This window comes from Rhinopithecus bieti, unplaced genomic scaffold, assembly GCF_001698545.2.
Source record: "Rhinopithecus bieti isolate Rb0 unplaced genomic scaffold, ASM169854v2 scaffold_10706, whole genome shotgun sequence".
In the NCBI taxonomy this organism is placed as follows: domain Eukaryota; kingdom Metazoa; phylum Chordata; class Mammalia; order Primates; family Cercopithecidae; genus Rhinopithecus; species Rhinopithecus bieti.
Window position 1 is genome coordinate 2,049,684 of NW_016806811.1, and position 21,987 is coordinate 2,071,670.

At 34.0% G+C, this 21,987-nt stretch overlaps 1 protein-coding gene across 1 annotated transcript in view; it reads right to left on the bottom strand.

The window, feature by feature from the left end:
* The window catches only part of ADGB (androglobin), a 243,402-nt gene that overhangs the window by 195,520 nt on the left and 25,895 nt on the right, over positions 1 to 21,987 (bottom strand). Inside the window, 1 exon segment of the mRNA XM_017877613.1 lies at positions 2,745 to 2,907. Coding sequence (XP_017733102.1) covers positions 2,745 to 2,907 — 163 coding nt within the window.

Consider the following 21,987-nt stretch of genomic DNA (forward strand, 5'->3'; position numbering starts at 1 on the left):
AAAAAAAAAAAAAAAAAAAAAACACTGGGTTTCAGGATTTGGTAGGGCTGGTGTAAATTTGATTTGCCCTTACTTCATACAGAATGCTTAGCTGGTCTGGTGCACTGTCTAAAAAACTGGAGTGTTTATCAGGGTCCCTTTACCTTGATGTTCCTAAATTTATCTCCAAAGCACCATTAAATCGTTTTTTACTTCAACTTCGAGCTGCTGCTATTTACTCATGTGCTCCATAGCTTTTCCTTCATACATAGTTTAGGAGTTGAGTAAATATCTTGAAATAAAATTATATGCAAAATTTTCAGATCGCTTCTCTGCCATTAGTCCTGGGGTTTAGGTTCAAGTTTGGATTGCTTTAGCAGTCCTAGGCAATATCCTCTCTCTCTCCAGCTCAAGAAACTGACACAGGTCCCAGGACACTACTTTGCACTTGATTCCTAATCTTCATGTCTTGAATTAATAAATGTACTTGAGAGAGGAATAAATAAATAAAAAAAGAACAAGGTGAATGTGGAACTGACCTTGTTGTGGTTCCCTTTTCCCCAGGACTTGGGCCTCCCTCATTAAGAAGTTAAGGGTAATCTTTCTACATTATTTTTCTTTAACTGTGTCCCTTATAATGACCTTACAGTACCACATAATATATTCACAATTTGATACAGCCATCACATCCTTTAGTTCTCATCACTTAGCTAAAGAACTGAGACCTTTCTCTGGACTTAGAGGGAAGGGTGAATTCATCTGAGGCTGATTTCCTGATGACTAGCCTCACATCTAGGGAAGTGGCCTTCTGCAAAACTCCAAGGATTCTTGCTATAGTTGGATGCTTAAGGAAATTAATCTTAGTAAAACATTGATGCTGCAAATCAGGGCTAGGAGCTACCATGCAACCGTTTCATGCAGATGCAATCACAAGGCTTGGACACTGTCCACCACTCACTCCAGTGGAGGAACTGCTGCTTCATGAGCCATGGGTGAGATTGTGACAGACCGGAAGTGGAAAGTAAGGTTCTATTCTAGATTTTACCACTTTACATTTTGGTTTGACCTGGTGCTCTCCTACTTTTGAAAGCTAAAGTGACAGAACAGGATGTTGGTTAAGGTTCTCAATTGTCACATTCTAATGGATAGGCCCTGTTCACAGCAAGAGTTGGCCTAGTGCTTTTTTAAACTATGTAGTTTTATAAAGCTCCTTAGTACAAGGGCCACAGTATCTACTTCAGGGTCCAATGTCAGGCAGCCCCATTTGCATATGCTGCCCCAAAATGAAATGGACATCAGGTGACCAACACACTGAAATCACACTTGTTAGTGCTCCAGTATCTCTGATTTTCCTCCAATAAATGTTCATCCAATAGACTTGCCCTTGGTTTAATAACTCTGATAAATCCCAGTATTTGACCCCCAACCTTCCAGGGATTTGCAAAAACTTTTTCAGTCATGTGATGAAGGAATGCTTGCTCTCCAAGCTCCCTAAAATGTTATTTTATATCCTATTTCAAAATTTCAAGTACTTTTGCCTTTCCCTGTCTGTAGTTTCTCCAGACTTCGGAATGACTCATCTCTAGAACTTTTCCAGAGTTCAACTGCTCAACTGAGGATTTGCACACTCTATCCTTCTGATGTAAATTCTGAAGGCTAAACACACACACACCCGCACCCACACATACTCCCTCTCTCTCTTTCTCTCTCTCCATAAGTTTTGAATCACTAAAAAAAATCCATAGAATATGCCAATTTTCATTTGAACCCAGAGAATTCAAAGCCCTCTGCATCTAGAAGTCCCATAATCATTTTAGATGTAGTGCAAAGAATTTGTTCCCTTACATGTTGCTAATTTGGAAATTGTTTAGGTGCTAACGGAGTTAGCAATACTTTTACTGAATACCTTTTGTTAACGACTTGACCAATATGAATCATGCAATTTGTGAGACAGTATTTTGTGAACAAAACATACATGCTAAGATTTACTATTTCAGAACGCTTTATGCAAAATTCAACTAAACCCTTCTGGCACTTACGTTTGTGTCTAGAAATTTATATTGTTTTCCATAAATATTTTTAAATGAATTCTTGCACCCAATAAGTAGGTCATATTTTAAATGCCAAGTCAGACCCATAGCCTCAACTTTGAAGTCTTTAGAAATAGAGTAAACATTTTTAAGTAGGCAAAATAACTTAAAGTAACATAATTGGAAAATGTAGAAATTCTACATTTTAGCCCCAATCTCAGGGACATGCCATGTTTATGTGACCAAAAGTAAAAGAAGAGCAGTTAGGATCTTTATTCACATATCTTGAGGAGATAGTAGGAGGAATACAGTTTTCATCTCACAGTAACATTTCTTTTGAAAAATTATCTTTCCTATTATCTCCAGGTCACAGCTTACAAGTCCACTGTGGATTTTCGTTTTCTAAACCACTCTTTATAAATGCCTGTTTCCAAACTCTGTCCAAGGTCCACTGGCTAACTTGCCTTCTCTCTTAATTTTTCCTTTATTTCATTATGATTCTTTGGTCACATCACTTTCTTCCAGTTTACCCAAATATGATTCACCGAAGCTCAGGACTAAGGCTTGGAAAAACAGAGTGGGAGTGTTGGGAGGTGGGGCCAATAGACAAATAAAAAATTTCCCTTTTGAATGGAGATTGTGGAGAAGAATGAATACCCTCTTATGTTTACAAATCTCATTCCATTATAAAACTAAAAACCAAAATGAAACCTAGTCACATTCACATCTACTTACAAATACAGGGCTTTTTCCTGTTTTGTCCTTTTCTTTTGCACCTTTGCCTGCATCCCACTTTTCTGAATTTATGTCAGCTTCACTCCACTCTGGCCAGATTGGGAATTTGCCCTTCTTTTGTTCAATAGAACCAGGTTGTACATTACTGCCAAAAGGATAGAAACTAGACAGAGACAGAGAGTGATGGATTAGGTTTAATTAAAATCTCTGAGGTCAAATATTGGATTAACTGCATAACATAAATCTGTCTTCTCAGCTGAGTCATACTAACTACATTTTTAATACAATCATACTTGTGGCTAGGCAGCTTCTACATGTTAAAGTTCTAAAGACTAAAATAACCCCAAAGAGTTTATCACATAAACTAAAGTGGAGTCTTAGTCCCTACTTACTGAAGCAAGAATTTTTAAAAAATGATATACAGTATTATCAAATATCATAAACACAAACAACATATAGTTGATAAATAGCTATCTTCTCAGACTGATATGTAGAATCCTGTCTATGTATCTATCAGTCTACATGTATTTTTTCAAAAATTAAATCATTTTGCATATACTTTTTAAACTGCTTTGTACCACTTATCAGCATATTGTTAATATTTCTCATGTTCTAAATATTTATCTAAATATTAATTTAAGGATTGTACAAGATCCTCTTGTATGAATATACTTCATTTCATTTAACTAAGCGTCTATATTTGGAAATTTGGGGGAGTCGATTTTTTAAATTTTTAAATTCTTCACTTTTATAAACAAGACTATAGTGGTTGTTCTTACTGCAAAATCTTTGCGTACATTCACATTATTTTGTTACGATAGATATTAATGAGGAGACTTCCTATTCCAAAGTATATGCATATTTAAGGTTTGTGATAGATTTTGACTAATTTCCTACTGAAAAGTTGGGCTTGTTTCCAACTTTAAATATATGTGTATTACAGTTCCCATATTGCTAAACCTTGAATGCTACTTTTGTTCATTTTCATGATTTTAAAGTGTAAAATAGGAATATTATTCAATTTTCAAGTTTTTAACTACTTGTGAGGCTAGAACACTGCCTATAGACCATGGGATAAGCAGTTAAAAAGCCAGACTAAAATATCTATACAGCTTATATTCTAGTGGGTTCTAGATACAAATTAAATATCTTAAATTAAGTAAAATATACAATATACAATAACGCATTGCTTATCAACAAGGATACATTCTAAGATATCCATTGTTAGGCAATTTTGTTATTCTTCAAACAATAGAGTGTGCTTATACAGACCTGGTAAGCATACCACACAATGGATACAGCCTGCAACACAGCTAGGCTATATGGTTCAGTATATTGCTCCTAAGTTATAAACCTCTACAGCTGTTACTGTCCTGAATATTGCAGGCAGCTGTAACACAATGGTAAGCATCTGTGTATCCAAGCACATCTAAACATAGAAAAATACAGTAAAAACATGGCATAAAAGTTAAAACAGAATGGTACACCTGTATAGCACACTTACCATGAGTGGAGCTTGCAGGAAATTGCTGTTAATGAGTCAGTGATTTGAGAGTGACTGTGAAGGCCTGGGACATTACTGTACACTACTGAAGAATTTATAAATATTGTGCACTTTAGGGTACATTAAATTTGTAAAAACAACTTCTTTCTTCAATAATAAATTAACCTTAGCTTACTAGATGTCCTCTCTCATATATGAGGCTTATCAGTGACCGAAGTGTTGTTATGAGGTGTGTGATTGTATTCAAACATGAAACTCTTAAGGGGAAATATAACACAGTACAGGCGAACTGATGAGTTATGGTACTCAATTTTTAAAACAGTGGTTAAGGAAAATTTCTATAGTAAGGTAATATTTTAATAATGAAAGAAAGTGAGGGATCAAGCTATGTGACTGTCCATCAAAGAATTCTTCAGATACAGGAAGGAAGGGTATTCCAGATGCAGAGGGCATCCTAACTTAGTTTAAGAGTAATATGGATGTCAGTATGCCTTAAGCTGTGTGAGTGGGAGGAAAAGCAATGGAAGTTGATTGCAGAGAGCTACTACATGCGAAGATTGTCAAGGTTACCTAAGCCAGGGGAAGGATCTTTACTCTGAGTGAGACAAGAAGCCAAAGGAGGGTTCTGAGCAGGGGTCAAAATGATATTATTAGAATTTGATGATCATTCTTGCTGCTATGTTGAGAAAGACCAAAGGAAGAAGGGAGACCATGTAGAAGGCTTTGAATTAAGAGGAGAGAGCTAACGGGGGTTTGGATTGGCTTGGTAACTGAAGAGAAGGCAAGAAATAGATTCTGTGTATACTTTAAGATAGAGAAAGCAGACAGAGTTGATATTTCCTTACAGACAGAAGACCGTGATATGGAGAAAAATTGAGGCAGGGGGCATAAAGCAGCAGTGCACTGATAAATGAGATTTTGCTTTAGATGCCAAAAACACAGCCTTGAGGATACTGAGTAGGTAATTAGATGTCAGACTCTAAAGTTTGGGAGAAAAATTGGACAACAAGTGAAACTTTGAGAGTAATCAACATCTAGGTGGTATTTAAAGTCTTAAGACTGGATGAAATCATCAAGAAAATAACTACTTAAGGAAGGGGAACACCCAGGGATGCTAACAGCTTGTATAGATTGAGCAAGAACAATTCTAAATGGACCCTGACCACAATGCTGGGTCAGTGTCTTCAAAGCCTCAAACTAAGCCAGACATTTATTCTGTATTTTATGTAGCAAGAGCAGAGATTTAAAGTCCTCAGGGCAAGTCAGGGACCTAGGGCAAAAGGCAGAAATGTCTGGAACTCAGAGTTATTGGTAATTGTTAAGACTACCTACCGAGGAATATAAAAATATTTCAAGATTCTAGTAATCAACAGACTTGTATTTCTGCCCTGGTACTCTATACGTGACGGTCAGAGAGATAAGGAGGAAATAACTCTGAACACTGAGAAAAGAAAGCAGTCACTGAATGTGGTAGACAGAATAACCACCAACTCCTACTTCAAATGCATACATATCTTAGTCCCTGGAAGCTGTGGGTATGCTACCCTCCATGGAAAAAGGGAGTTTGTAGATGTGATTAAGTATCTTGACATGGGGAGATTATGCTGGATTATCTGGGGGTCCCAGTGTAACCCCAAGAGTGCTCAAAAGTGGAAAAAGGAGTCAGAGGAGATTAGAGGGAAAAGTGACTACTGAAGAAAGCAAAAAGGGAAAATTACTGGGTTTGGAAGACAGAGAAAAGTGGCCACAAGCCGAGGAATGTGGTCAAGTTCCAGAAGGTGGAAAGGCAAGGAAGTGGATTTTCTCATAGAGCCTACAGAAAGGAAGGCAGCCCTGCTGAAACATTGTTGGTAGCTCAGTGAGACCCATTTTGGACTTGTGACCTCGAGAATTCCAAATGAATTTATCAATGAATGTGTGTGTTTTGAAGCCATTAAGTTTGTGATATTTTATTCCAGCAGCCATAAGAAACTAATATACTGAGGTAGGAAAAGCACAGTGGAAGGTGATATCTTGGAAACCAAGTGAAGCTTTTTTTTTTTTTTTTAAATGAGGACATGAGCAGGAGACCTAAATGCAGCTAACAGATCAAGCACGATAAAGTGAAAACAACTAAATGTTGAATTTAGCAACAAGGAAATGTCTCTCAAATATCACCTCCTGGAGGTGAGGGCTAGAGGAGGACTTTCCTGAACACCCTATTATAGCAAGGCACACTTCTCTGCATCATTTCATATTGCTTCATTTTTATACCACTCAATACTCTCACTAATCCTTTATGTGCTCACTGTGTGCCTCCACAAGCAGGATTTGTAAACTCTACTGTGGTAGGAACATGGGATTTTTTTGTTCATTTCCTCCATCGCCAGTAACTGGGATGGTACCTGGACAAAGTAATAAATCTATCTCTGTAACATCTATTTATATGAAATGAAACAACGAATGCCTACAATTTACATTTCTGATAATATCTAATTGAAACTCTGTCAAATTTTTATATGTAGGTAGAGATTGACCAGACGCCTACCGATCCTGTTTCCATTTCTTTTGCAATTTGGCTAGCACTGTTATGTTGTATTCCAGCTTTGGGTTCATAAACATTCTGTGAGATACTTCTCCCTCTCTTCCTGCTCAATGTGTGCCCGAGTCCTATGAGGACACCTTACAAAATGGTTATAACACAAAATGAAAGGAGTGAGGAACTCTTATTCAGCACATGCAAAGCCAGCACTACATACCTGGTCACACTCTGGTATGAATGAGAAATATTCTTTGTAGTATTAAGTCAATGAGATTTGGTGTCTTGATACTATAGCATTGGCTCAAATAAAGAGTGCAATTATACTCTTAGGATTTGGATTTCCTCTTTCATATCTTTAATCATTATAAGCACTTGTATGCTATATTACGGATTATTCTTCTATTGTCTTAAACTTTCAATTTTCGATTCTCTTGTTTGTTGTGACTTCTGCCAATATTTCGTATATTCTTTAATTATGAGCTTATACTTATCAGGGTTTTCTTCTCCTCCAATCCTCTTCCTCCAAAGCAATCCTGTGTTGAGAAGATGTTCTTCCAATATAACATTGAGTTTTCTTCTGTCAGAAACCCCAAATGAATAAGCCATCTAGGAACCCATAGATAATGTAAAAGCAAGTCACAAACCTACATAAGTCTCAGTGAAAAGTTAGCTTTCTTATAATCTTTCTGTGTTTAGGTGGATTTTCTCATTCATCTCTTTAAAGAGAATTAAACTCTCGGAAAGCCATATTTTCATCTAAGGTGAGAATACTTCCTTTCCTCATTTGGGCACAAGACCTTGTCCTGTACATATTGAAACAAAAGATTCCAATTTTTTAAGACTGATAGGACTTCCCTCAGAGCCATGGCACTCCGATCTTCGATTTTTCTCTTCACTTCTGGAGCCTGAAGATCCTTATTCTTCTTTTGTTTGTTTGTTTTTTAAGAAGCAGTGTCTCACTATGTTGTCCAGGCTGGTCTGTAAGTCCTGAGCACAAATGATGCTCCCACCTCAACCTCTCAAGTAGCAGGGAGTGCCAACATGCCTGGCTTTTATTCTTTATATACATATTTATAAGTATTTGTATTCTTTTCTTTTTTTTATGGCCTTAGTATTTTGTCAGGCTGGCCTCTAACTCCTGGGCACAAATGATCCTTCCACCTTGGCCTCCCAAGTATATAGGACTATAAGCATGTGTGATCCTGCCCAGCTTTTTCTCTCTCTCTCTTTCTTTCTTTCTTTCTTTCTTTCTTTCTTTCTTTCTTTCTTTCTTTCTCTTTTTTTTTTTTTTTTTTTTTNGAGTGCCAACATGCCTGGCTTTTATTCTTTATATACATATTTATAAGTATTTGTATTCTTTTCTTTTTTTTATTGCCTTAGTATTTTGTCAGGCTGGCCTCTAACTCCTGGGCACAAATGATCCTTCCACCTTGGCCTCCCAAGTATATAGGACTATAAGCATGTGTGATCCTGCCCAGCTTTTCTCTCTCTCTCTTTCTTTCTTTCTTTCTTTCTTTTTTTTTTTTTTTTTAGACGGAGTTTCACTCTTGTCACCCACGCTGGAGTGCAATGGTGTGATCTCGGCTCACTGCAACTTCTGCCTCCTGGGTTCAAGCAACTCTCGTGCTTCAGCCTCCTGAGTATCTGGGACTACAGGCACCTGCCAGCATGCCCAGCTATTTTTCCTATTTTTAGTAGAGATGGAGTTTCATCATGTTGGCCAGGCTGGTCTCGAATTCCTGACCTCAGATAATCCACCTGTCTTGGCCTCCCAAAGTGCTGGGATTACAGGCATGAGCCACAGCACCTAGCCAGCTTTTTTTCTTTATACACACATTTATAGGTATTGTTATTCTTTTAAAATATTAATCTACTATCATCCTAGAAAAGAAAGTCTGAAAATTTATACATTGTTAAAGAGAGTTCCTAAGTAGCATGTAAGAATGTATTATAAAGGAGTAAGGATGACTAGAATAGTTTTCAGGGAAAAATGAAGCTTTTTTCATAGTATTAATGGAAAAATCAAGGCATAAATTAGCATATTACAATATCTCGTGTTTTATAGAGTATTGATACAAGCCTACAGATAAAAGAAATTGATGATTTTGTTCATCAAAACCAGGATAAAATTACTTCATTTGTGAAGCTCAAAATCTGAAAATCTATTTATTTAAAGGAAGGTATCATTTCTTAAATATAAGGGTTTTACTAAGATTATGTTTTGCTTCTTCACTGTCAAGTGTAAGTAAATCTTCCAGCTCCCTCCTTGAAGCTATTAAGCTTTATCTCTAATTGGCCTACTTTCCTTGTAATGCATCAAATATGTGTCCATCTATATTGAAGATTACTTAAAAAGACTCTCATTAGAGGTGTCTCATACTAGCCCAATAGATCACCTACAGTGTTATACACACAATATAAACAAAGCTGAAATGCAGCTCAAGGTGAAATATGGTGTGGACTTCAAATGACCATGTAAAGTCTTGCTTTTGAAACTCTCAGCACCGTTGCCTTTGAAGTCCACTGGCAGAATATACCCACTGCTCTAGCATAATTGGGATCTTTTAAGTTTTCAAAGTGCATTATTCTGGTCTCATTAATTCTGAGAATAAGATGATTTTTCAACATGAAAGTAATCCAGGAAGATTTAGGAACTGGCAACACAGGGAAATAAATGTTACTGAATTTAAGAAAATTCAAACCTGAAATAACTGAAAAATCAGAGTTACTCACAAAGTTAATTTATTTACATAGCAACGTGTCCAGATACTAGTAAATTATTTAATTCATTAAAATTGCAAATTGTATTAAAAAGGTCAAAAACAATATCTTATAAAAGTATGGGATTAAAGGCCCTTCCACATACAGTGAGTTTAAATGTTATTGAGGCACCAGGAGTTTCACTAACCCTTTCAAGAGAGACTAGAAATCTGTGTATAATACAGATTTGTGGATAGTTACCATTTTTTTCAAAACAGTAAAAGTTAGTAATTAATGTAAAATCTCTACATTCCAAATGACCAATATGGGATATTCCAAAGCAAAGTGAGATTTGAAGGGAGGAAATTTTTCAAATGGCTACCAAGAAGATAGCTTTCTAGAGTAGAAATATAAAATATGAAGGTGCTCCTGGACAAAAGGGAGCAAGCATAAATGAAAGAAGTGATCAGGACTGAAAAGCCATTGACAAATATTAGTGGACTAATTACAGAAAGAGCCTATAGGGCAGGTTGGAGCCAGAAATAGGGTAATCCCCAAGTAGGTACTGGGAAATGGATTTGAAAAAGTGGCAAGCCAAGCTTAAATGTCTCTGTCTATCCTAGAAAAGAAGCTATAATTACCCTGTAAATATTAGGAGGCCAGAAATAGGTTTCATGGAGGAACAAGTGGTTAAAGTTACTGATAAATTCCTAGCTTAGGACTAAGATTGGCATAACTCCCCCCATAGTTTATGGTATATGCATCACTTTTCTGTGATTTCACAGTAAAACATACAGGCTGGCCAAAAGAGAATAACTGAGGATCAAGGAAACCCTCTACCTCCATAAGTGGTAGATAGCACTTCTGGCATAGCAGAAAAGTGTCCAACCTCTCAATATTAAGGCTTAAGACTTAAATGGGGGCAAGTGTAATATTTTAACAAATTAAAATGTTTATGGTAAATGCACCCAGTAATCAGAAAGAACTCTGCTCTTGTATTTTAACACAGTGAAATAAGCCCTATATTATATATTACACATTATTATAACTATTAATTATAATTAACTATTATTAAATAGTTAATACTATTTAGTAGCTGAATTATGTATAGCTCCTGGTGATCCCAGAGATAGGCCAGAGTTCAGGATAGAAATATTCTTTGAGAGAGTTTTAAAAAGCAACTGCTTGTAAACTGATAAGGAAGTATTTCCATACTATAACAACTAACTTGTCCTTTTCAGGAGTGCATACCAACAGCATTTCACCAATGGGTAGAAAGCTGACCATCCTAGAAGGTCATGCAAACTCATGACAGAGAACAGTATGCACAAGTTCAAAGTATCTACAAAAAAAGAACTAAAAGAATAAAATTACAAAGCAAAAGAAGAAACTCAAACTATGAAAAGACAGTAAGTACATCAAATAAATAAATCACACACAAGTAAACTTTCTAAAACATTTGAGAAAAATACATACTCAGAATGAGAAAGAATCTCACTCAACCAACAGTTCTTTTATTTCTAACACCACCTACTAAATACCTGTTCTGTGACAAGTATTCTGCTTGATAATGGGGTTACCAGCCTATAAGTACATATAGCTGCTTTTGAATATTTTAGGAATGCAAACAGGTAGACAGATAATTTCAATATGAAATGATGTGTGCAGAGATGGATGCCTTCCCAGGTGATAAAGAGGGGGCATTGTGCTCAGTGTGAGGCAATTCAGAGAAACTTCTTACAGAAAATAGCATCTGACATGCCTCAAAATATAACTACAAATTTTCCAAGTTAAAAAAGGCAGAAAAGGGCATCACTAGGAGAAAAGAACAGCATACAAGACAGTGCAGAGGCAAGAAACAGCAGAATAGGTGCAGAGTTCTATAAGCTGTTCAGTACTATGCAAGCTTATAGTTCAACGCAGGGAAGAGGAGATAAGGTTACAGAAAAACAAAAGGTAGGCACGCAGCTCCTCACTGAGGGCCTTGCTGAAGAGTTTGAACTTTGTTTTCTAGTCAGTGTTGACTTTGCTCATTATATAGAGATAAACATTTTATTCTTAGATATATATTATTTAATATTTACTGGTGGTTTCAAATATGAAACTTGAGGAAAACAGATATTGAAATACAACTTAAAAATGAGCACAATAATGATAATAATTCAAAACAATTTAAGGTAATTTTCATCAGATCTGAAAGTTAAACTATTCTAGTGGAAATTCTTATATGGAGATGTTTCTAATAAAGAAAAAAATAATTTGTAATAATATAATATACAATGCCACTTCCATTCAATTTGAGATTCCATATTTAATAAAAAACTTCTATCCAAACCTGTGATATATTAGTTGTGAATACATGCTTGTAAATATGACTTTAAAATCTCTCATCTTAATATTTAAAAACAAATATAAAATTAAAAAAATAAGCCTGAGGAATATCACTTCCATCTTAGTTAGAGTCACAAGGACTGGATTTTTGTCACCTAAGACAATACAAAATCTGGACAAAATATATGAAATTGATTCTAAAGACATGGTCATGAAATGATGCAGGTCATTGGCCCCTGAAAAATGAGAAACAAATGATGTGAGCCCTTTAACAGCCGCAGCATATGGCCCTGAGAGAGTTCTCAGACTGCAAGGTAACACAGGCAAATCCCAGCATATTTCTTGCATACAGAAGGAGATGAGTGTCTGGGGGACATCTAGGTAGACTTTCAAGGACAAGATCCTAAAAGAGAGAGTTTCACAGATACAACTCCTGAGATCTTAACAGAGTCATCTACAAATATTTAGCAAAGTACTTGTTAGCACATGTGCATGAGGAAGCTGCCCAAAGCCAGGGGAAAAAAAAAGTACCTGAGAGAATTTGAGGATTCATGCTGAACCAGAACTGGTATTACTGTGGCCAGCCCCACAAGACACTGGGAAAAGTATCTTGCCTCACCTAGAGAGGCAGAAGTATTTTGCCTCATTCAGAGAATTATTGCCCCTACATTAAACATGATTCTGGTTCCATGTAACAAATCTTAAAAGCAAGATATGAAAGAATCAACCTGTTTCTAAGCAACTAAATGTATTCTAGCTCAAAGCTCAAGGATATTTATAGGGCTACAAAAACATCCAGCATCCAACAAGGTAAAATCATAATGTCTGTCATAAAATAAAAAATTACCAGGCATAAAAAAATAAGAACATATGACTAATGGAGAGAAAAAACAACGACGAAAACAATTGATTGACTTAAACACATAACCGACACAGGTGTCAGAATTAACTTACAATCATACTAATATAGTTATTGTATTCGGTTGGTGCAAAAGTAATTGCTGTGGCAAAAATAGCAATTACTTTTGCACCAAACTAGTATCTGTATTCCATATTTTCAAAATGTTAAGTAGAGACAAGGAAGATAAAAAAAAATGGTTGAAAGACCTTAAATAAAAACTAAAATGAGAAGAAAACACACAACAAGAGTATTAATGGATTAGACATTGTAGGTGATTAATGAATTTTAGAAGATAAAAAATAATTCAAAAGAAAAAAATTGGAAATAAGCAGAGCATCAGTATATTCTGACATAACTTAAAGCAGTCGAATATAAGTGTAATTGTTGTCGCCAAGAAGGGATTAAAGACAAAAAACACTATTTGAAGAAATAATGGTCATTAAAAAATTTGCAAAAACCATAAAAATACAGATATAAGAATTTTAATAAAACTCAAACTAGAGAAAGATGAAAAAAAGCCATGCCAAATTACAACATAAGGAAGTAACTTAAAACAGTGGTAAAAGAAAATTTTAAAACAGTTAAAGGAAAAAATAAACATTACATGCAGAGGAAAAAGGAAAAGAAGAACAGCAAAGTTCTCATTAAAGCATAATGCAAATGAAAAGATAATGGGTGACATCTTTGAATAACTTAAAGATAAGAAGAAATCTGTCATACTAAAATTCTACAGCTATTGAAAATGTCTATTAAAAGCAAAAGGGACATAAAATGCTTTATTTTCTGACATATAAAAGCTGAAAACATTCATCAGCAGAAAATAGTTAACACAATAAAAACATAAAAGGAGGCCTCAAGGCAGAAAAAATGATAGCAGATGGAAATATGGATCTGCCAAACAAATAAAGATAATTTTATTTAGTAAATACATGGCAAAATATACAAGTTATTTTATTTAAAACTATCTTTGTAATACAATTCACTGCTTACATAAATGCATGATGTAATATGAGGTTCATAATATACATAACATCAAATATATGATGATAATAGTACAGTGCTTGGAGTTGATAAGTGTACAATTATAAAGTTTTTTACATTCTATGTGAGTTGATATAATATCACAAGAGGGTAGAGTGTGATAAGTTATGTACTATAAACTGTACAGAAACACCCAAAATAACAAAACAAACAGATATAGCAAAAAGTCAATCCAGGAGACAAGTAGAATTTTAAAAATATAATCTATCCAGAATATAGCAGAGGAATAAAATGATAAGAATGCAAGAAAGGGAGACAAAAAGAAAATGAACAGCAAAATGATAAATTTAAACAGTTTTAGCAATATTAATAATCACATTAAATGTAATTTAACCCAATATATGGAACAGAGTGTCAGATTGATTTAAAAAACAACAAGATCTAACTGGATTAGTTCATTCTTGCATTGCTACCAACAAACACTGAAGACTGGGTAATTTATAAAGAAAAGAGGTTTAATTGCTTCATGGTTCTGTAGGCTATATAGGAAGCATGGTGCTGGCATCTGTTTGGCTTCTGGAAGCTTTTACTTATGGCAAAAGGCAAAGCAGTATCAGGCATGTCAGATGGCAAGAGAGGGAGTGAGAAAGAGGAGGAGGTACTACACTTTTAAAAACAACCATATTGCATGTGAATTCAGAGCAAGAACTCACTTACTAACACAAGGAAGGCACCAAGAAACTCACGAAGAACCCACTCTCATGACCCAAACATCTCACATTTTAACATGATATTTGGAAAGGACAAATGTCCATACCATACCACCAACTATATGTTATCTCTAGAAAATCTACTTTATAAAGATGCCAATAATAAACGAATGAAAAAATATATGCCATGCTAACACTAAACAAAACAAACATTATAAAAAGTAGATTTCAGAAAAAAAAGAATATTACCAGTAATAAGAGAATATGATTTCATAATGACAAAAAAGAAAATTCACTGGGTGCATAAAATAATCCTACAACTTTTTGAATTTAATAGCAGAGCTTGTTAACACATGAAACAATAGCATAAGTACAACAATCAACAGGCAAATTTATAAACACAGTAAAGAATCACAATATGATTTTCTTAATAGTTGATAGAATAAGCCAATCAAAAATCAATAAGGCTATAGAAGATACAGAATATAGAAAAGTATCAATGAAATTCACCTAATTAACATTTATAAAACACTCTATCACAACAGAATACACATTCTTTTCAAGTGCACATAGCATTTTTATCAAGATAAAACATAATTTAATATATAGAATGTCTCAACAAATTTTTAAATATTCAAGTCATGCAAAGTACATTCTCTGACCAAAGAGGTTTACACTAGAAAACACAAACAAAATAATCTGGAAAATTCCAAGATATTTGGAGTATAAATAACACACTGTAATTAATCTATGTATTAAAAAAGATATCAAAAGTTAGAAAACATTTTGAATAAAATAAAAATGAAAACACAACAAATTAAAATTTGTGGAATGCCACTAAAGCAATATATAGGGTGAAATTTAGAGGACAAAATACCTAGTCAAGTCTCAAAATACAGCAGTTTCCACCTTAAGTAGGAAAAAAAAGAGCAAGTCCAAAGTAAATAAAAGTAAGTAAATAATAAGAATCAGAGCAGAAATCATTAGACTAGAAAACATAGAAACATTTTTTCTCTAAAAATAAATGTAACCAAACATCCAGTTATTTGAGTATATAAATAATAAAGCAGATCAAAGACCACAATTTATAACAGCCTCTCATCAAATTGATCCAGAATATAGAAGAGAAAACACAACTATCAATATCAGAAATCAAAGAGAAGACATCACTACAGATCCCACAGACATCAAAGGGATAATAAAATATTACAAATCATTGTTTATCCAAATATTTGATAACTTATAAAATTATCAATTCTATGAAATATAAAAACTAACAATATTCACTAAAGAAGAAATAGATTGGATTGGAGATATGAATATCTCTATATCTATTAAATAAAACAAATTGGTTATTTAAAAACTTTTCCACAAAGAAAACTCCAGACCCAGATGGCTTCACTGGTTAAGTATACTAAATATTTAAGGAAGGAATGCACCAATTCTCCACTAACATATCCAGAAAATTGAAGAAGGAATACTTCCTTATTCATTCTATGGGCCAGCATTACCCAAAAAAGAAAACCAGAGAAAACATCAAAATAAAAGAGAACTGGAACCCAATATCTCTCATGAACACAGATGCAAAAATTATCTAGGCAGATCAAATAGAGTAGATCAAATACTACAATATGTGCATTAAAATACATCATGATCATTGATCATTGATACATTGATACATTGATCATTGATACACACATCATTGATTAATATATGATAAACAATTGATGTAATTCATCCTATTAACAAACTATAAAAAATTATGATCATCTCAATATGTGGAGAAAAAACATTTGAAAACATTCCAGCAGCCAATCCTGATCTCAAAAAACAAAGAATAGAAGGCAACTCCTTTAACCTGATAAAGGACAGCTACAGAAACCTAGAACTGACATCATACTTAGTGATGTCAGACTGAATGCTTTGCCCACCTAGTTAGAAATAGGACAAGAGTATACATTCTCACTCACTCTATTTAATATCTTACTGAAGGCTGTAGACAGTGCATGCAGGCAAGACAAAGAAATGGAAGAAATGCAGATTGGAAATTAGAGAAAAAACTGTCTTTATTTGCAGATGACATGATTGTAACTATGTAGAAAATCTAATGGCATGTATTAAAACTTTTGTAAATGATAAGTGAGTTTAGCCATGTTTCAGGATACAAGGTAATACAGGAAAATAAATTGAACTTTTACATATTGACAAGAAGAATTCAAAATTAAAAATCAATAATAATATTTCCAATAATATAAATATATGAGATCCTTGGGAATGAATGTAATATTTTTTGTTCCAGATCAGTAGACTGAAACTATACAACATTGGTGACAGAAATTAAATAAATTACTTAAATTAAATAAATACTTAAATAAGTGAATAAATAGACCATATACATATGTTGAAAGATTCAATATAGGTAAGACATCAATTCACCCCAAATTGACCAACAGATTTAAGATAATCTCAATCAAAATCCCAGCAGGCTTTTTTAATATAAAGAATTTGACAAGTTGATTCTAAATCTCATATGGATACATAAGGAAACTAGAATAGGCAAAACAACTTTGTTACAGGGGAGACATATTCAAAGACTAACAGTTCAAGTCTCATATTAACAGGGCAAAGTAATGGCATCAAGATACATAAACAGATCAAAGAAACAGAAAATAGTAACAAAATAGACCCACATGCATATGGACAGCCGATTTTTCAACAAAGTAACAAAACAATTGAATAGAGAAATATATTTTCAACAAATGGTGCTAAAACATTGAATATCCATATGTAAAATAAACATCAATTTATGCTTTGCATTATTTACAAAGACAAATTCAAACATACTGAAATGTAAAACTTAAACTGTAAAACTTCTAAGAGAAAACAGGAATCTTCGTTACCTAAGATATGCCAAAGATATATTGAATATAACATTAAAGACAAAATCCGTTAAGTAAAAAATTTGTTTAGATTTCATCAAAATGGAAAATTTCTGCTTTTCAAAGGACACTATTAATAGAATGAAAAGACTGCCACAAACTGAGAGAAAATATTTGCAAAGTATATACCTCATAAAAGGTTTATACCCCTATAGCCCAATTAAAAATTGGCAAGAGATTTGATCAGATACTCTAACAAAGAGTACATGTGAGTTGTATGGCATGGAGAAATTCTAAAATGGACTCTCAAATAAAATCCAGCTAATCATCAAAGCTGTGAATATGACATCACATTGTTGACTATGCAATGATATACGGGATAGTTGACCTTAAGATAATAGAGATTGTCTGCGTGGATCTGATCTTGTCATAAAAACGTAACTGAGCTTGAAAGTGGATTCTTCCCAAAACCTCCAGGTAAGAGTCCAGCCCAGCTGATACACTGATAAATAGCTTTGTAAAGCCCTAAAAAGAGAAACTAATTGAGCCCACCAGAACTTCTGAGCTACAGAATTGTGAGAAAATAATGGCTCATGTTTCATGTAACTAAGTTCCTGGTAATGTTTTACAGCAATAGAAAATGAATACTAATGGCAAATAAACACATGAATAGGTGCTCAACATCATTAGTCATTAGGGAAATTCAAAATAAACCAAAATTAGCTACTATTGTATACCTATTACAATGGCTAAAATGAAAAAGATAAACCATGTCAAGTGTTGAAAAGGATGTGGAACAACTGGAACTTTCATATAGTGCTAGTGGCCATGTAAAATATAGAATTTGGCAAAATGGTCCAATAGTTTCTTAAAAGTTTAAACATACATAATACCATATGATGTAGTTCTTCTACTCCTAGATAATTCAAGAAAACTGAAAGTGCATGTACATATAAAACTCATACATGAATGTGCATAGCAGCTTTGTCTGTAATAGCAAAAAACTGGGAAGAGCCCAAAAGGCCCAACAGCAGGTAAATGAAAAAAAATATATCATGGAATATCCATTCAATGGACTTTGAATATTAAAATAATTATGAGTGACAATAAGATGACAGAATAGAAGATTCCAAGAATCATCACTTCTCCCACAGAAATTCAACTTGAAACTATTAAAAGACAAGAATATCTCCCAAAATTCACCAGAGCAAAGAGGGAAAGTAGAGAAACCCATTAGGGTAGCAGAGACATTGTGACCAGAAAGAGAAATAGTCATTTTAGACTGTTCCAGCCCCTCTCCCAAGCTGGCATAACCCCTCAAAGAGAATTTCTCTAGATCTGTGGTTTCCATGGTGATTGGAGGAAATGAAAGGTGGATGGTTGATCTCCTCCCTTTTGGAATCTTCATGGGAAGCCCACCCTGACTCCTTTCCAGGGGAGCAATTGGGTGTACCAAGAAAGCTGAACTACCCGTGATGAACTGGGCACTAATCACAGTAACTGATGCATGGATTTTGGTAGCTACCTTGTGCTCCAGTCAGTGGGGGTGCCACAATAAAGAGACTGGGCAGTGCCATAGCACCACAGATGGCACAATCCATGGGAACGCCTAAATCCTTAGCTGGATTTTCCTGGCCTGGAAAAAAACTAAAAGATCGGGATTAATACATAGTGCTAACTTAAGTCCTCCCAAGACTGGAAAACAATGGCAGGGTTGCAATATAGTTATGGTTCTAAGTTTTAAGTTCTGGTGCTCATTGTACGTTTTTTCTAAAAGAGGAAACAGTAACAGGGCAACATGTTAATTATAGTGCAGTGTTTCAGTTCTGGTGCTCAACATAAGCTCTTCCCAGGATGGAAAGCAAGAGTAGAGCAGTGTTTAAGAGTCAATATTAAGTTGTAAAGGTCTAAAACCACCAAAGAACATCAGCAAAAACTGGAAGTGGCAGTCTCATCAAATGCTCAGGAATCAACATAAAGATGCAAGAGTTGTGAAAACTCAGGGAAATATGACACCGTGAAAATAAACCAACAAAGCTCCAGTAATTGACCCAGAAGAATTGAAGATCTATGACATTTGGCAGAGTATTTAGAATAATTCTCTTAAAGTGGTTCAGACAATCACAGAAATACCTGACAGAAAACTAAATAAAATGTTGAAAACAATCCAAAAACAAAATGAGAAATATGACAAAGAAATAGAAACACTTTTTCAAAAACCAAATAGAAGTCTTAGCAATAAAGAATAAAAGAACTGACCTGAAAAAAAAACTCATTAGAAAGCTTCAACAACAGATATTCTCAAACAGAAGAAAGAATTAGCAAGCTTGAAAATGGAACATAAAATTATCCAACCAGAGAAACAAAAAGAAAACAAAAATAAAAGTGAGTGAAGAAAACCTACAAGAATTATGGGATAAGAGAATCAAGTGAACTAATCTCTGTGTAATAGGAATTTCTGAAGGAAACAAGGAAGAAAAATGCCTAGAAAGCATATTTAAAGAAATAATGGCTGAAAATTTCCCAAACCTGGAGAAAGATTACAACCTTCAGGTAAAAACCGGAAGCTCAGACATAACCAATTAAATTCAACCCAAAGAGGGATTCCCCAAGGCACATCATAATTAAATTATCAAAAATTAAAGACAAAGAATAATGAAAGCAGCAAGAGAAAATAAAAATATCACATTCAATGGAGTCCTGATATAACTTTCAGGGGGCTTCTCAGCAGAAATCCCGCAAGTCAGGAGATACTGGAATGTGATATTCAAAGTGCTGAAGAAAAAATACTGCCAAAGAGTAAGATTATACCCAGCAAAGCAATCTTTCAAACTCAAAGGAGACATACTTTCCCAGACAAAGACTGAGGTAATTCACCAACACCAGACTTGTCTTACAAGAAGTATTAAAAGAGAGTTTTTCAATACAGGAGAAACTGGATGCTAACATATAACAAAAACATCTGCAGTTATTAAACTGACTGGTAAAATAAGAAAACAGACATCCAGAATATTCTAAAACTGTAACTGGGGTAAGTAAACCATTTATATCTTTAATATGAAGTCTAAAAGACAAAAGTATTAAAATAATTACAGCAACAGTTAATTAGTAAATAGTAAATAGAAAAAGACATAAATTGAAATAGGAAAAAGTCACAATGTTGGGATGGGGATGATACTGAAGTTTAGCGTTTTGGTTTTGCTTTCACTGTGATCAAGATTAAGTCATTAGCAGTTTAAAATAATGTGCTATAACTGTAAGTTATTTTCTGTATGCCTCATGGTAACCATAAAGCAAAAACCTATAATTGATACACTAAAAATAAATAGCAGAGAATCAAAACATACTGCTAGTGAAACTTACTTAGCTATAAAGAAATACAGTAAGAGGGTGGGAAAAGGAAGAAAGGATCTATTTTAAAATCCCAAAAACAAGTATCAAAATGGCAGTAGTAAAACTTTATCTATCAATAATAACCTTGAACGTAAATTAATTAAATTATCATATTAACAGATAGAGTGGCTGAATGTATTTTTAAAAAATGATCCAAATATTCTGTCTATAACAAATTCCCTTTGCCCTTAAGGACACATACATACTGAAAATTTAGAGATGGAAAACATATTCCACACAAATAAAACCAAAAAAGAGCAGAAATAGCTGTATTTATTCAGATAAAACAGACTTTAAGTCAAGAATCTTTATACATATGGTCATTACATAATGATAAAGGGGTAAATACAGCAAGAGGATATAACAACTGTGAAAATATATGCACCTAATACTGGAGAACTCAGATACATAAAGCAAATATTAATAGACATAGAAAGAGAAATTGACTGCAATACAGGAATAATGGAGGATTTCAAACCAGTAGAGGATTTCAGCATTGGACAGATGATCAAGACAGAAAATCAACAACGAAACACTGGAGTTACACTGCACTCCAGATGAAAGGGACCTAACAGACATTTACATAACATTTCATCCATCCGCTGCAGAATACACATTTTCTCAACAGAACATGAAACATTCTCCAGGGCAGACCATGTGTTAGGTCACAAAACAAGTTTTATCACATTTAAAAAAGTCAAAACCACATCAAGTGTCTTTTCTGACTATAATGGAATAAAACAAAATGAAAGCAAAAGGAATGTTGGAAACTGTAAAAATTCATGGTAATTAAACAACATGCACCCGATCAACAAATGTGTAACTGAAGTAATTAAAAAGGAAATTTAAAAATTTATTGAGACAAATAAACATGGAAACACAAGAACTACAGGATATGACAAAAGCAGTTCTAAGGTGAAAGTTTACATGAATAAACACTTCTCATCAAAAAAGAAGAAAGACCAAATATCTTAAAAATGCACCTCAAGGAACTAGAAAGGCAAGAACAAACCAAACACCACATTAGTGGAAGAAAAGAAATAATAAATATCAGTGCTATTTCTGATGAATAAAAATATTCAAAAGGCCACAAAATAAAAGTTTGTTTTCGAAAAGATAAAACAAATAGAGAAACTTTTAGCTTGACTAAGAAAAAAACAATAAGGCCCCAATAAACAAAATCTGAGACAACAAAGGAAACATTATAACTACAAAAATACAAAGGATAATTAGAGACTATTATGGACAACTGTAAACCAACAAATTGGTGTTCTGATGAAGGCCTTTATGATAATCCAATTTCATTTAATAAACAGTAAATAT